General features: G+C 38.0%; 1 protein-coding gene across 2 annotated transcripts in view; it reads right to left on the reverse strand.

Annotated features, from left to right (window-relative positions):
- The window catches only part of PRMT3 (protein arginine methyltransferase 3), a 135,561-nt gene that overhangs the window by 52,421 nt on the left and 65,640 nt on the right, over positions 1 to 17,500 (reverse strand). For both annotated transcript variants that reach the window (XM_069565325.1, XM_069565326.1), the window contains one exon: positions 9,370 to 9,448. In XM_069565325.1, the coding sequence (XP_069421426.1) occupies positions 9,370 to 9,448 (79 nt within the window). The remainder of the gene's footprint in view (positions 1 to 9,369; positions 9,449 to 17,500) is intronic.

The raw sequence follows: 17,500 nt of genomic DNA on the forward strand, positions 1-17,500 counted from the left end.
AATTTTTTAAAATATTGATTTTTTTTTGACTAATAATAAAATTAACTTTGTCCTTCAAATGTCAACATTTAGGAAATTGTATCAACACCTTATTAACTTAGCCTTCAGACTTAAACATCAGAGAAATAACCCTCCTTCCTCCGAACTTTCTTTCCACCGCTGTAGGAATTTTATTATTCAACGAGAGCGGTACTAAATTATCTTCTACATAAAGCCCATGATAAGATGTGTTGACAACAAAGCAACTGCTTCTTCCAAACCTGACATCTGAGATACCCAGAAACAACCCTGGTGCTCTGATACTGATAAGAAGTTTCCCAAGTCTTGTCTAAAGCAGCGAGTGAGTCAGGTATGACAGCTGCACTGGGCTGGAGTCGACTGCTGGGTAACCTGAATTACTTCTATTTTCCTCTTCCTCCACTAACGTGGTAAGCCTCTTGACTGTGTTTAAATTTCTGATTGATATAAATTCTTCAAAGTAAAAGATATGCTACTGCAAATGGTGATTCAGCAAGAGTTATCTGCTACAGGAAAGGTATGCATGTTTAGTTTCCTGAACTAGGACCTTATGATGAGGAACACTGAAGAAGAAATAGAAGCAACTTTAGATATCCCCTGGAGAAGGAAATGGCATCCCACTCCAGTATTCTTGCCTGGAGAATCCCGTGGACTGAGGAGACTGGTAGGCTACAGTCCATGGGGTCACAAGAACTGGACATGACCTAGCAACTAAACTACCACCAAGTTTACACTTTGTCAGATTTAATATGACCATTACAGAAGCTTTCCAACAGTATGTCCTGTAGTTTCACCCTTAAAGGGGAACATAATAGATCAGGGGTCAGCAAACATTTTATATAAAGTGACTGCATTAGGTTTTGTAGGCTATATGGTCTTTACTGAAACTATTCATCTCTGGTGCTATGATGTAAAAGCCCCACAGATAATTATAAATACATGAGCATGGCTATTTTCTAATAAAACTTTATCTACAAAAATAAGCAGGACACTAGGTATCAGTTCAGTTCAGTCCCTCAGTCATGTCCAACTCTTTGCGACCCCATGGACTGCAGTCATGCACGCCAGGCTTCCTTGTTCATCATCACCAATTCCGGAGGCTTGCTCAAACTCATGTCTATCAAGTCAGTAATGCCATCTCATCCCCTGTCGTCCTCTGCTCCTCCCGCTTTTAATCTTTCCCAGCACCAGGGTCTTTTCAAATGACTCAGTTCTTCGCATCAGGTGGCCAAAGTATTGGAGTTTCAGCTTCAACATCAGTCCTTCCAATGCATATGCAGGACTGATTTCCTTTAGGATGGACTGGTTGGATCTCCTTGCAGTCCAAGGGACTCTCAAGAGTCTTCTCCAATACCACAATTCAAAAGCATCAATTCTTTGGCGCTCAGCTTTCTTCACAGTCCAACTCTCACACCCATACATGACTATTAGAAACACCATAGCTTTGGCTAGACGGACCTTTGTTGGCAAAGTAACATCTCTGCTTTTTTAACATGCTGTCTAGGTTGGTCATAACTTTTCTTCCAAGAAGCAAGCGTCTTACGGATATTCCTAACACAGATGAGGCAGTGTACATTCAAGCCACTTAACATGGTTCATGTAATGTAGTAATGTAGTAAAGTCGCTCAGTCGTGTCCGACTCTTTGCGGGTCCCATGGACTGTAGCCTATCAAGCTCCTCCATCCATGGGATTTTCCAGGCAAGAGTGCTGGAGTGGATTGCCATTTCCTTCTCCAGGGCTTTCTCCATGGGATCTTCCCAACCCAGGAATCGAACCCGGGTCTCCCGCATTGCGGGCAGACGTTTTACCATCTGACCCACTTAGAAACAGCATTAAGAAGTAAGGATAACTTTTCCACTGTTTTTATAAGGAAAACCTCAGTTACTACAATTAATTAAAAAGCAATTCTGATATTAGAGAAATGCAAATCAAAACTACAATGAGGTATCACCTCATACCAGTCAGAATGACCTCCATTAAAAATTCTACAAATGATAAATCCTGGAGAGGATGTGGAGAGTAGGGAACCCTCTTGCTACTGGTGGGAATATAAATTGATATAGTCACTATGGAGACTCCTTAAATAGCTAGGAACAGAACTACCATATGACACAAAAATCCCACTACTGGGCATATACCCTGAGAAAACCATAACTGAAAGAGATGCATGTACCCAAATGTTTATGGCAGCACTTTTTACAATAGCCAGGACATGGAAGTAACCTAGATGTCCATTGACAGATGAATCTTACAGAAATCGTGGTGTGTGTGTGTGTGTGTGTGTGTGTGCGTAATGGAATATTACTCAACTATAAAAAAGAACACATTAGAGTCAGTCCTAATGAGGTGGTTGAACCTAGAGCCTATTATACTGAGTAAAGGAAGTCAGAAAGACATTGTATATTAACGTATGCGTATGAATCTGGACAGACAGTACTGATGAACCTATCTGCAGGGCAGCTATGGAGACAGAGACACAGGGAACAGATTTGTGGACACAGCTGCGGAAGCAGAGGGTGGGACAAATCGAGAGAACAGCATGGAAACATATCTATCACCATATGTAAAATAGATAGCCAGTGGGAATTTGCTGTGTGACACAGGGAGCTCAACTCAGTGCCCTGGGACAACCCAGAGGGGTGGGATGGAGAGGGAGATGGAAGGGGAGTTGAGGAGGGAGGGGACATATATATATCTGGGGCCAGTTCATGTTGATATATGGCAAAAACCAACACAATACTGTAACGCAATTATCCTCCAATTAAAAAAATTTGCTAACACAATTAGCATATTATAGGAAGTAACAATAACATTTTAACTGTTAAAAAACAATTAAAAATATGTTGGTAATAAGAAGAAACAGACTAAAGAGGAATATGACTTAATTTTTTGAAGTTTATTTTTCAAGCTAATTATCAAATATATTTCACAAAGATATAAAAAATCATGGCCCCTGTATTTGTTAGAATTTAGAAATAAGTTTTAATCTTTCAGTTAGTAAGATCTATGAATATTCATGAAAGACTTGCTATCAGTGCTATAGGTCAATTTGATTCTTTATCCACCTCCTCACAGCTGGCTAACATTTTGGGCCACCTGCCAGCATCCTGACTAACCCTCTACCTTTGCATTCTGATACATTTGTCATCTGATTTTTGTCAGATAGAAGCATAATTGAATAATTATTCCCTCTTGTAGGTGAAATTAACAAAGCACTGACTGGACAAAAGCCTTCTCTTAGCAGACCATTTATAAATTCATGGCTTTGACATCTGTGTCCTTCTCGATTCATTGCCCAGAATTCATTTGTCACTAGAACAGCTCACATGGTGAACAGATAAAGATGGGAAATCCTTTATCCCTTAGAAATGCCTCACAAACTTTTGGACACTAAAGGATAAGACTGAGATGCATGAAGAAACAACTCCTAGTAAACACTAGCATCATTGTTTGTATATAAATAACCAGAGAAAGAAAAGGTTTATAACAAAAAGGAGATAATAAGTAAGTCAAAACAGACTGTTCTTTTCACAGTATATGAACCACATAGAGGAAAACTTTAGTGAAATAATAGTCAATGATAAAATGACTGTCACAGATCAAGGAAAATGCACTACTAGGTAACTACGTCATCAAACAATCGCAGAGTTTTAAAAAACTAATTTATATAATAAGGTTATCTTAAAAATCAACTGTTTATTTGGAAATTGGAACATTTTCTCATCATTAACATAATACTGACTGGGCCCACACTAAAGCTTAGCTAGGCTAAATTGTTGCTGTAATATACACTGAAAAATTATACTAAAAAAGGTAGAAAATGATAGTACTGCAATATCACTGAACAAAACCAAAATAATAAATGTGGGGAAAATGAATCTGAAGATGAGGAAGGACACAGTGAATTATGGAAATACTGAAGGAAACCTCTAAGCACTATGACACAGAGTCAGTGACTGGTTATACTGAGATAAGTTATGGAAAAGTCAAGTACTATACAAAAGGCAGGTGAAGATGCCTAAACTGACTGCAAACTTTTATAATGTATAAATTTAACGTGAATCTCATGTTTATCAGCCATAACTCAGGAGTGGAATTAACGTTTATTGAGCAACTACTTTATGTCAAGCACCTCATTTAGACTTTTGACTGATTCTATGAAGCTAGATTATAATCTTCATTTTTCAGATAAGGAAACTGAAGTTCAGAGGAATAAAATAACTTGCCCAAATTACTGTTCTTAATCAGATAACTAGGAACTAGTCATCTGATGAAGCAGGGACTTAATTCGAGGTCTGACTGCAAAATTTTGTGCTTTCCATTATTCATGATGCCACATTTTGTGCTTTTCAAATGGAGAAAAAGGAAAGAGGAACTCAAGTGCCCTAATGAGCACCTGTTGGAAAAGAACGAGGAAAGAGAAAAGCGTTGAGAAAGATTAAAGATTAATAAAACTTCAGGGCAAAGTGAGGAAAATGGGAACGTTCTGCCTTACCCATGCCATCTGAGTAAAGGAATGAGGTGACAAAGCAAAAAGACACTAAAAAGGAGAGCAACCAAGCAGAAATGGGGGAGGAGTCAATACACTCTAGAGTTCAGCTTGCAAGGGAAAGGCATTCGTAAACCTGGAATTCGTAACAGAGGCAATTTCTTATTAGCATAGACCAAGATTCCAGTGTATGTATCTGCCACTCTGTTCTGTCGCCCTCTTCTGACCTGTGTGTGAGATTTCCTGTTATGAGGCAGATCTGCTTTCTTTTACAGAAGCTGAAAATGAGAAAAAGTTGCTTTCCCTCCTTTGCAAGTTAGGCACGAGTCCATGACTGAGGCTCCACTAATGATACACACCTAAATCTCTGTCTACTTTTCAGAGGCAGCAATACCTACTATTGTGCACTATCGCTGTTTACTTGCTAAATCACGTCAGACTCTGCGATCCCAGGCACAGTAGCCCTCCAAGGCTCCTCTGTCCATGGGATTACCCAGGCAAGAATACTGGAGTGGGCCACCACTTCCTTCTCCAGGGGATCTCTCCGACCCTGGGACCCAACCTGAGTCGCCGGCTAGGAAGGCAGATTCTTTACCAATGAACCACCAAAGGAGTCCACTACTGTGTACATCTTAAATAAATTTGAAAAATAGGATGATTCCCTGAGTTTTTGGTTCAAAAGTATCTGGAATTTTAATAAAAGGTCCCAGACATTGTGATGGTCTGTCAAGATTGGGAAATAATGACTTAGGAAATGGCTGTCTGAAAACTCTGCTTTGCATAAACAAAGTTCTCAACTTAATAATCCTGACAATTTATAAATTAGAGAAGCAGTATACTGAGAAGGACCTCATAAGGAAGCTGAATTTTGTTCTGACCATATGAGAGGGGAAGAACACTTTCATTTTCCTTGTAATGAAGGGCAATGAAAATAACATTCTTTTCCAATACCAGAGAAGATGTCTCCTTTAGGGCCTCTACATTTTTATGCAAACTATAACTTTACAAAACTGTTATCAGTTCTGAGGAAGTTTCAAAACAACAAATTATTTCTTCGTGCTCCAACAGTATCAATTAGTCCAATTCTGGAGGATGCCAACTCTGATTATGACTAAAAGTGGAGTCTGCTAGGCTTCTACGGAGAAATTTACTCTTTTCCCTTTTATAATGAGAAGATATTTTGTGGGGGAGATTCTCAGAAACAAACAACTTAAGTATGCCATTCTTAACCAAATTTTCAGACTGTTCATGTATTTTATATACATCAACCTTTTCAGTAGCTATGAAGATGGGCATGATTTTGCTACTTAGTGCTAAGCCTTATTTTTATGATTAATTATATACTTTGCCCAAATTCCCTTTTGTTAGGTATCAATATCATAACTGTTTTTTCTTATTTGCTTGAGTATCTTCTTTTTGTCCTGACTTTTCTATGTAATTTTGTTTTAGGTGTACCATAGAATCAGGGTTTCTCTTGTGTTCCAACCTAAAATTCTTTTTCTTTTATAAATTAGTTTAGTCCATGTACACTACTGATATGAAAAATTTTCTTGTTCCTATCATGTTACTCTGTATCTGCAGTTTTTCTTTTATTTTGTTTTTCAAGCAGTTCAACTGCACAACCTTTTCCCTTTTTTCTTAAGTATTAATTCTTTTATTTACGAAGTATGCCTTTTTTGTTCTAATAGCTAACTTTACAATTACAACCTTACAGAATATCTTCTGTTTGTCTCTTTTTAATAGTATTTACTAATCTCCTATCACAAGTAATGATAGTTACTGTATTTACTTGGTTCTTCCCCTTTCCTTTCCTCTTCCTAATCACCCAATTATTTTTTAGTTATAGAGATATATTGATAATACTAACAAAAATTACAGAAATGGCCATAAAGTTAGTACATAGCTTTATTTTTCAAAATAGCTAGAAATCAAATTATATCATGATTCATTTGACCTGATGGAGGTAATACTGCTTCATTTTTTTTTTTTAAGTCAATTCTACTAAGGTAAAATTTACATGCAATAAAACTCACTCTCTTTGCCCTTTTTGATGTATAATCCTATGTGATTTGACAAACACGCTAGTTATACAATCACCACCACAATCAAGACACAGACAGGATTGATGACCACAAGCTTCACCATTCAATTTTAATCAACAGTATCATTTTAATATTACCTTTGTAGTACTAAATGTACTTATTATGTTAGTTGTCAATTTTAAGTGACATAAACAGCCAACCCTCAAATTATGAAATAATGAATTCCATAAATTCCTATTAAAGATAAATCTGTGTAGGTATTTTGACACTTTTAGTGTATAAAACATTTGTATCTATGCTTCAATCCTAAAATATACATTGGTTTTCAACTTCCTTGTAAAAATATGCACTGGTCATGATCTAACATTTTCCTGGTTTTCCTCCTGATTTTTTGGTTGGTTGAATGTAAAACCACTACATTTCTGATATACAATTGGTAAACTGATAATAAGCAGAAAGCAGTAAACCCACTTTCAGTAACCTTATAAAACTTAAAAAAAAAATTATTTTATTTTTTTATTTGGCCTCACCACATGGCATGTGGAATCTTAGTTCCCCAATCGAGGACTGAACACGGGCACAAGGCAATGAATGCACCGCGTCCTAACCACTGGACTGCCAGGGAATCCCAACGGAAGTTTCATTAGTGATAACAGCAGAAATGAGCACCTCTACAGTACTGTGGAATTACTTGGTGATTAGGAGAGTGAATACTTCAGTTATTGGCTGACTATGTTTTATAAAGGCCTTGCCATTATATATAAAGTGAGACATAAATTGAACTAAGACTCCTATAAAAATAAACTGTGGTCCCTCCATGCTTATATAGTCTTCAATAGTCTGTTTTTCATAATTCAGTTACTCTTTCTTAAATCTTTACATTACTAATTGCTTAGTAAATCTTTCGTTAAGGAAAACATAAAACTCTTGTTTGCAATAAAAGAATGAGCATCTAGATGACCGACGATATTCACTGAAGCATGCTCAAACACACAAAATAGGCTAAACCACTTCATGTTACTCACTTCTGTCTTTTCCTACTTTTTTGATTCTGTTGACAAGTGACATTCAATAGCACCACTGAGGCAGCTGAATGCTGACCTCTCTTTAATACACCCCTAGAAAATCTGAGTGCTAAAAGCAGCTATATAAAAATATGGAAAGAGAGATTTATGCGTCTCTACTTTATCCCTCCAATGATGGAAAATAGCTCTGCCACTGTTTCAGCTACAACCTCTTTATTCACATGGCTGTAAGTTCTTAATGAATTTCATCAAGAATTCAATTTAAATGTATTAAGCTGCTGTCAGTCCTTCAGTAAGATCAATGAACACCACTCAGGGAGGTATGGAAACAGTTTTCTGAAATCTTCCCCTGAAACAACTTCAAGGCAAGAATGAGATTCAATAAAATGCACTTTAGTAAAGAAACAACAAGGGACAGTCAATAGAACATGAATACTAGAGTCTGGCAGATCTGTGTTTAGAAAAACAAGTTCAAGGCTTGGATATTTAAACGTACCATCCAGGACATCTATGTTTCTAAAATCTCTAAGGGCTGTTGTGACGATTATATGTAATACAATAAATAAAGGCAGACTGTATTATTTGGCAACTAGTAGACAAACAGTAGATAATATTAGTTTTTAGTCATTAAGTATACTTGTCATAAAAAAAAAAACCACTGCAATTATTAAAAGATATAGCCAATTATTACAGGGTAAAATACATCTAAAACATTCTAGCCACATTCATGTCACAGATCAGAAACATATCTTGAATTGGTTGCAGAAAATACAGTGATAAAATGAGAGCATTTTGCAAAAGAAAGGCAATCCACTTAAATGTTATCATAAAAAGACCTCAATTGTACTGGAGAATTTTCTGTGCACTTTGTTTTGGCCTTACTGATTTTTACTGCCAAAGTAATTTCATAGAACATGAATGGGCTGGAGGCATATGTATGCTCAAGTGCTTTATGATATCAGTTCAAAATGTATCCTCCTTTTCATCTACTTTTATATAGCAGTTTTATCAACTATACTCTGACCACAGAAATGACTTACTAATTCTAAAGCTTTGAGAAAGGGAAGGTCCAGGGAAAGGTGAGTGAAGGGAGACAGATGCTATTCAACTCAGTTTTAATAATTCAATGCAATAAACATGTGTTATGTAGTATCTATAGTCCAGGAGCTGTAGAGCTCAGTAAAGAGCCAAAGATGAGCAAAACATAATCCTGAGGACACTCCATCTATATACAGCTGTTTATAGCAGAAAGCCTATAAAACACAATCTCACCAAGTATGCAGATAATGTGAGTGAAAGTTCACTACGGACATGAAAAGGAAGCCTTCCACATTTATTGGGATCTATTTTAAAATACTGACTGGTATGCGGTGCTTTATAAATTTAACAGAAACCAATATTTAAATGTTCTTGTTAAATCACAGGGAAGACAGGTTTATACATTTAGTGAAGCCATGGAAAATTTGCTACCAAAGTAAATGATTTTCAACCTAGTATGAAAAATTGTTTTGGGGAAAAACAACAACTAAATGTCATAAAAACAAACAAACAAATCAAAAGACTCACGTGTTTACGAGAATACCATTAACTTGGGAGTCCTGCCTATCTTATATTAATATAATGTTCTACTATCAAGAGTACACTAAACAAATGTCTTAAACCTTCCTCTAATGGAAACATCTTTCATCTCTATTGGGAACTTTCTCAGTCATGCATAGTTTATTTGAAATCCAAAGGTTCATTTGGTTCTGCCAGACTAAAATTAGATTACTAAAACTAGAATTTTATACTCACCCGATCCTCCTTTTGCCAAGTATTTGTTCTTTGCATAAAGGACAGAATCTAACATAGACTCAAAGAGAAGAAAATAGCCCTATATAAATAAAAAGGAAAAAATGTTTTCAGAAATGTGCAATATCATCATAAGCAGATAACTTTAAATATCTAGGCTATTTCAGCAAAAAATAATTTTTTGACTCTACAATATAATAATAGTCTTCAAAGTTTGAAATTACTTTTTGCAGGAAATTCCCCATGTAATAATTAAATCAAGCCAGGGTACAAAGTGGATCCAGAATGTTTATTACAGTAGAATGTAATGAACCTTCTCCACCTGTGCTTCCACTTCCTAGACTATTGTTTCTTCCCCATTAAAAGCAAAGTTTCACATAGAAATTGCTAATATTATATAACTTCCTGGAATATTGCAGTATGAATCTAGACCAATTGTTCTATTTGCCCCCAGAGAACATTTTTGATTGTCACAACTATTTAGGAGGTAAACATCCTTTACTGATAAATATCTTTTACTGACACAGGATGGCCCCCCAAACAAACAAATGTCTGATCTCAAATGTCTATAGGGCTAAGGCTGAGAAACTGGTCTAGAATATCTTTTCCTGAAGTTATTTTCTGCCCAAAGACAATCTCTTTAGAGAGTTTTTTTAAAAAAAGACGAGAGGGGACTTTTAATCAAAGAGGTGAGGAAGAGCAGATGCTCTATTCTCCTCAGAGAGATTCATAATGCACAATAGCACATTAACAAGTTCTGAAAAGTGTTACAGTGAAGAGTATGGCATATTTCCCACTTTTTGACTAGAGACCTTTCTTTTTCTATGTAACATATATCAACATCTTGCAGAACTCTGCTGTCTGAAACACACTGCGTGAAACTTGGCCCCAGTGCACTCCAGATTCTGGAGAACACCACTGACTCCTTCACCAAAAACGGATAATCACAACACAAATGAAAAGATAACTCACCACTTCAGCAAGTCCCCTACATACGAACCAGTTCCATTCTGAGAGCACGGCTGTAAGTCCGATTTGTAAATCCAACAAAGTTAGCCTAAGTAACAAGCTAACACAACTGGCTATATAGTACTGTACTGTAACAGGTTTATAATACGTTTCATACAATAAAACATAAAAAACCAAAAAATTAAGAAAACGTTTTTACTCTTACAGTAAAGCAACTTGAAAAGTACAGTAGTACAGTGTGATAGCTGGGCATATTTGAATCTTTCAAAGTTTGCTACTTGAAGGTTCGTATGTAGAGGGCTTACTGTATCGGTGTCACATACACAGCATATTCTAGCAGTATGCGACAGTTTATTACAGAAACGATAAAGTAATTATAAGTGACAGATCAAAGCCAGTTTCTATTAGTCTTCTTCTGGGACCCATCGCCCAACAGCCCTGAACAGTATGGAAAAGTAAGTCTTCAGTACAGTGCTTATTAGCATATAGTAAACCCTATTATTGCTAATATGGATTTAACTCAGATGACCATTATGTCTACTACTGCGGACAGGAATCCCTTAGAAGAAATGGAGTAGCCATCATGGTCAATAAGAGAGTCCAAAATGCAGTACTTGGATGCAATCTCAAAAACGACAGAATGATCTCTATTCGTTTCCAAGGCAAACCATTCAATATCACAGTAATCCAAGTCTATGTCCCAACCAGTAATGCTGAAGAAGCTGAAGTTGAATGGTTCTATGAAGACCTACAGGACCTTTTAGAACACCCAAAAAAGATATCCTTTTCATTATAGGGGACTGGAATGCAAAAGTAGGAAGTCAAGAAACACCTGGAGTAACAGGCACATTTGGCCTTGGAATGCGGAATGAAGCAGGGCAAAGAGTTTTGCCAAGAAAATGCACTGGTCATAGCAAACATCCTCTTCCAACAACACAAGAGAAGACTCTGCACATGGACATCACCAGATGGTCAACACCGAAATCAGATTGATTATATTCTTTGCAGCCAAAGATGGAGAAGCTCTATACAGTCAACAAAAACAAGACCGGGAGCTGTCTGTGGCTCAGATCATGAACTCCTTATTGCCAAACTCAGACTAAATTGAAGAAAGTAGGGAAAACCACTAGAACATTCAGGTATGACCTAAATCAAATCCTTATGATTATACAGTGGAAGTGAGAAATAGATTTAAGGGCCTAGATCTGATAGAGTGCCTGATGAACTATGGACGGAGGTTCGTGACACCGTACAGGAGACAGGCATCAAGACCATCCCCGTGGAAAAGAAATGCAAAAAAACAAAATGGCTGTCTGAGGAGGACTTACAAATAGCTTTGAAAAGAAGAGAAGCGAAAAGCAAAGGAGTCCAGAAAGAAAAACACCAATACAGTATACTAACACATATATATGGAATTTAGAAAGAAGGTAATGATGAGCCTGTAAGCGAGACAGTAAAAGAGACACATATGTGTAGAGCAGACTTTTGGACTCTGAGGGAGAGGGAGAGGGTGGGATGATTTGGGAGAATGGCATTGAAACATGTATACTATCATGTAAGAAACGAATCACCAGTCTATGTTCGATGCAGGATACAGGGTGCTTTGGGGCTGGTGCATGGGGATGATCCAGAGAGATGATATGGGGTGGGAGGTGGGAGGGGGGTTCATGTTTGGGAACTCATGTACACTCATGGCAGATTCATGTCAATGTATGGCAAAACCAATACAGTATTGTAAAGTAAAATAAAGCAAAAATAAAAATTAAAAAAAAAAAAAGAAAAGCAAAGGAGAAAAGGAAAGATATAAGTATCCGAATGCAGAGTTCCAAAGAATACCAAGAAGAGATAAGAAAACCTTCCTTGGTGATCAATGTAAAGAAATAGAGGCAAACAGAATGGGAAAGAAGAGATCTCTTCAAGAAAATTAGAGATACCAAGGGAACATTTCATGCAAGGATGGGCTCAATAAAGGACAGAAATGGTAGGGACCTAACAGAAGCAAAAGATATTAAGGAGAGGTGGCAAGAACACACAGAAGAACTGTACAAAAAAGATCTTCAAGACCAAGATAATCACAATGGTGTGATCACTCACCTAGAGCCAGATATCCTGGAATGTGAAGTCAAGTGGGCCTTAGAAAGCATCACAACGAACAAAGCTAGTGGAGGTGATGGAATTCCAGTTGAGCTATTTCAAATCCTGAAAGATGATGCTGTGAAAGTGCTGCACTCAGTATGCCAGCAAGTTTGGAAAACTCAGCAGTGACCACAGGACTGGAAAAGGTCTGTTTTTATTCCAATCCCAAAGAAAGGCAATGCCAAAGAATGCTCAAACTACCACACAATTGCACTCATTTCACACACTAGTAAAGAAATGCTCAAAATCCTCCAAGCCAGGCTTCAGAAATACGTGAGCCGTGAACTTCCTGATGTTCAAGATGGATTTAGAAAAGGCAGAGGAACCAGAGATCAAATTGCCAACATCTGCTGGAGCATTGAAAAAGCAAGAGAGTTCCACAAAAACATCTATTTCTGCTTCACTGACTATGCCAAAGCCTTTGACTGTGTGGATCATAATAAACTGTGGACAATTCTGAAAGAGATGGGAATACCAGACCACCTGACCTGCCTCTTGAGAAACCTGTATTCAGGTCAGGAAGCAACAGTTAGAACTGGACATGGAACAACAGACTGGTTCCAAACAGGAAAAAGGAGTATGTCAAGGCTGTATATTGTCACCCTGCTTATTTAACTTCTATGCAGAGTACATCATGAGAAACGCTGGACTGGAAGAAGCACAAGCTGGAAACAAGATTGCCAGGAGAAACATCAATAACCTCAGATATGCAGATGACACCACCCTTATGGCAGAAAGTGAAGAGGAACTAAAAAGCCTCTTGATGAAAGTGAAAGTAGAGAAAGTGAAAAAGTTGGCTTAAAGCTCAACATTCAGAAAACTAAGATCATGGCATCTGGTCCCATCACTTCATGGCAAATAGATAGGGAAACAGCGGAAACAGTGTCAAGACTTTATTTTTGGGGGCTCCAAAATCACTGCAGATGGTGACTGCAGCCATGAAACTAAAAGACGCTTACTCCTTGGAAGAAAAGTTATGACCTACCTAGATAACATGTTGAAAAGCAGAGACATTACTCTGCCAACAAAGGTCCGTCTAATCAAGGCTATGGTTTTTCCAGTAGTCATGTATGGATGTGAGAGTTGGATTGTGAAGAAAGCTGAGTGCCGAAGAATTGATGCTTTTGAACTGTGGTGTTGGAGAAGACTCTTGAGAGTCCCTTGGACTGCAAGGAGCTCCAACTAGTCCATTCGGAAGGAAATCAGCCCTGGGATTTCTTTGGAAGGAATGATGCTAAAGCTGAAACTCCAGTACTTTGGCCACCTCATGCGAAGAGCTGACTCATTGGAAAAGACTCTGATGCTGGGAGGGATTGGGAGCAGGAGGTGAAGGGGACAACAGAGGATGAGATGGCTGGATGGCATCACTGACTTGATGGATGTGAGCCTGAGTGAACTCCGGGAGCTGGTGATGGACAGGGAGGCCTGGCGTGCTGAGATTCATAGGGTCGCAAAGAGTCGGACAAGACTGAGTGATTGAATGAATGAATGAATGAATGATTGCTAAAGGTGAACAAATATCAGTGTTACCCTCAGTCAGCATTGTGAAACAAAACTGTTTTCATTCATTTGCTCTGTGCACAAATTAAGTGTCTAACAAGATCAATATACAACACAATGAACGATGTTTCAAAGGTTTCTATACAACCAGAAAAATCTGCAAAGCCTGAATGGGTAATTTTCCCAAGAGATTAACAGCAAATTTAAATTTACAGAAAACACAGTTCTCATGTTTGAATCACTTATAATGGAACCTAATTAAATTGCTGCTAGCAACTCTACACTGGCATTTACCTTTTCCCCCCAACTCACTAATTTATTGATAAGAAAGTAACTGCCTACAAAACACAGACTTAGCAACAAAACTCTTATTAATGTGTTTACTTAGGAAAATTAAGGATTTGGACTTCCCTAGTGGCTCAGACAGTAAAGATCTGCCTGCACTGGAGGAGACCCAGGTTCAATCCCTGGGTCCAGAGATCCCCTGGAGAGGGAAATGGCAACCTACTCCAGTATGCTTGCCTGGGAAATCCCATGGACAGAGGAGCCTGGCGGGCTACAGCCCGTGGGGTCTCAAGGAGTTGGACACAACTGAATATGCGTGCATACATGCATGAGAATAACAGTGACAATAACAATGGCATTCTATATCACAGTGCTGTTGCGAGACCTAAATATGTCAATGAATGTAAAAGGGTTTACAGCAGTAAATCTTATCAGTTTAACTAAAAAAAATAAGTACTTAAAATTATATTTGTAAAGGCTACTGAGATTTTTTAAATTATGTTTAATACATTAGAGAACGAAGGTTTACCAGAATCTTCAGAATCATATAGTATTTACTTAGTGAATGGTCCTTTATTAAAAATCCTTGACTTAGAACTAAAATTCCTTTTCTTTTTTCCCCAGGAGTCACTTTTTTCCAGACTATCCAAGACTATGTATATGTGTGTGCATACAAAAAATAAAAAGACCCTTCTTTAAAATCCTTGAAATTTCTTTGAAATTCATAAACAAAATTTTAAGCCCAATCAAAATAATCTGATCAAGTTGGCCAAATTAGTGCCAATTCAAACTTCAAGGTTCTCAGATTTTTTTCCCCTGAGTTAAAAATGTCAATTTTTCTTAATCCTCTGAAGTTTGGTATTTATACTTAAAAGAATTTCCTATATGTCTACTTCCATTCAAAATAAAAAATATCAATAAGCCCTTTTCCACATACCGCAGAATGATTACCCAGAATCCTGATCAAACAATATTAGAAAGCGCTTCTGAGGTTCTAACTATTTGAACAACGTAATTTTCACATCAGAGAAATCAGTACTAGTGAGGTTAAGTGACTTATTTTAGGATATGTAGCTGGAAAAATAACTCTGGACAATCTTCAGATCCCATCATACCCACTGGCTTTAAGATTCAATTCCAAATGCTGCTAACCAAACTCAACCTGAGATAGAGGGCAAGCAAACAAAGGAAGGATAATCATCCCTTGAAGCACGAACATCCTTTCCTAGATGCCACGCCTTTACGTCACAATTTTTAGAGCGAGCCACCATTATTAGGTAGGAGAATTTCTGAAAGCAAATGATCAAATGTTTTTGTTGATACATGTAAAGGATTTAGCACAGTGCCTGGCACAGAGTTAACACATAAAACCTATTAAAGACTATATCACACGACTCTATTTTGGCAGAAGTCATACAGGGTCTGCTACTATGGGATAGAACTGGGCTAAAATGGTAGAAGCAGGTTTTCTTCTTTCCCCATTCCCTTCCCCGCCTTTTTCTCTCTGCATTGGTGTATAATTTTAAACAATACTTTAAATCTATTTAACCTTGGTGTTTTTAATAATTTTGTTCGTTTTGGTTGTGCTAGATGTCCACTGCTGCACTTTTCCCTAGTTACAGCAAGCAGGGTCCACTCTAGCTGTGGTGCACGGTCTCACTGTGGTGGCTCTGTTACAGAGCACAGGCTCGGGGGCGGGGCTGGGGTGGGGGTCGCTTCAGTAGTTTGGCTCAAGAGGTGTGGCAAATGGGCCTAACTGCTCTGTGGCATGTGGGATCTTCCCAAACAGGGATCAAACCTCTCTCCAGCACGGGCAGGCGAGCTCCTCACCACTGAGCCACCAGGGAAGACCCTATATCAATTTCTGATAATACCTTTCTTCATTTCTGTAGCAAGATATTTGAATGGACATGAACTTGGGCAAACTCCAGGAGATGGTGAGGGACAGGAAGCCTGGCTTGCTGCAGTCCATGGGGTCACAAAGAATCGGATTACAACTTGTCAACTGAACAACAGTAAGATATTTCTAGTATAAGTATACGACAAGGGCTCTATTCTGTCAGAGTACTTTTCTAAACTTTATGGTAAAGATCAACTGAACTAGCAAATCAGTAGAACAGCATTTCTTCAAAACAACAATGGATTACACATATTCATATTTAGCCTATCTACTAAATATGCCACATTATTATTATTATGGCCTAATTTTGCAGCTAGTGGGCTCTTAGTTCCCCTATGAGGGATCAAACTTAGGCCCTGGCAGTGAAAACGCTGAGTCCTAACACACTGGCATACGTGCATGCTCAGCTGGGTCTGGCTCTTTGCAAACCCATGTACTGTTTAGTCCACAAGGCTCCTCAGGACATGAGATTATACTGGCAAGAATATTGGACTGGGTTCCCATTTCCTCCTCCAGGGAAATCTGCCTGACCCAGAGATTGAACCTGTGTCTCCTGCACTGGCAGGCGGATTCTTTACCACTGAGCCACCTGGGAAGCCCCTCTAACCACTGGACCACCAGGGAAAACTCAAGCCATATTATTTAATACTTGATGAAGACTGACAATTTTACTAGTCATTTATTTCACTTAGTATCTGGATATCTGTTCAACTACTACCTCCTCAAAAAGGATTTTCTGGATTCTCCATATTAAATATCTTCTTTCCCCACCAAACTCCACCTCTTTATTCTGCTTTGTACTCTATCATGGCACTTTAACAAGAACTGGTTATTTTAAAAAGCTGTTTTGCTTTCTAAAATTAATTTTCAAAAGTTAATAGTGGTAAATATCATCACAGTAATATTACGTGGCCTTTATGGAATATCTTATTAAATTCATCCCTAAAGCACGTTATTATTTTCATTCAGTTGACAAGGAAACTAAGGCTTAGAAATGTTAAATAACCTAAAATCATGAGACTTAAAAAAAACAGCTCACAGTTAAAGAAACAGTTGAACAAGTCAAAATCTGAATCCTGGTCCATCTGACTATAGAGGCCAAGTTCTGAGTAACTATTCTATGTTGCTTCTTATTGGTTTACCTGAGTAAAAATAAGACTTGGTATTCATATTATATTATGGAGCTTCCCAGGTGGCTCAGTGGTAAAGAATCCCCCTGCCAATACAGGAGATGCAGGTTTGATCCCTAGGTCAGGAAGATCCCCTGGAGAAGGAAATGGCAACAGTGTCCAGTATTCTTGCCTGGAAAATCCCATGGACATAGCAGCTCAGTGGGCTACAGTC

Source organism: Ovis canadensis, chromosome 21, assembly GCF_042477335.2.
Source record: "Ovis canadensis isolate MfBH-ARS-UI-01 breed Bighorn chromosome 21, ARS-UI_OviCan_v2, whole genome shotgun sequence".
NCBI lineage: Eukaryota > Metazoa > Chordata > Mammalia > Artiodactyla > Bovidae > Ovis > Ovis canadensis.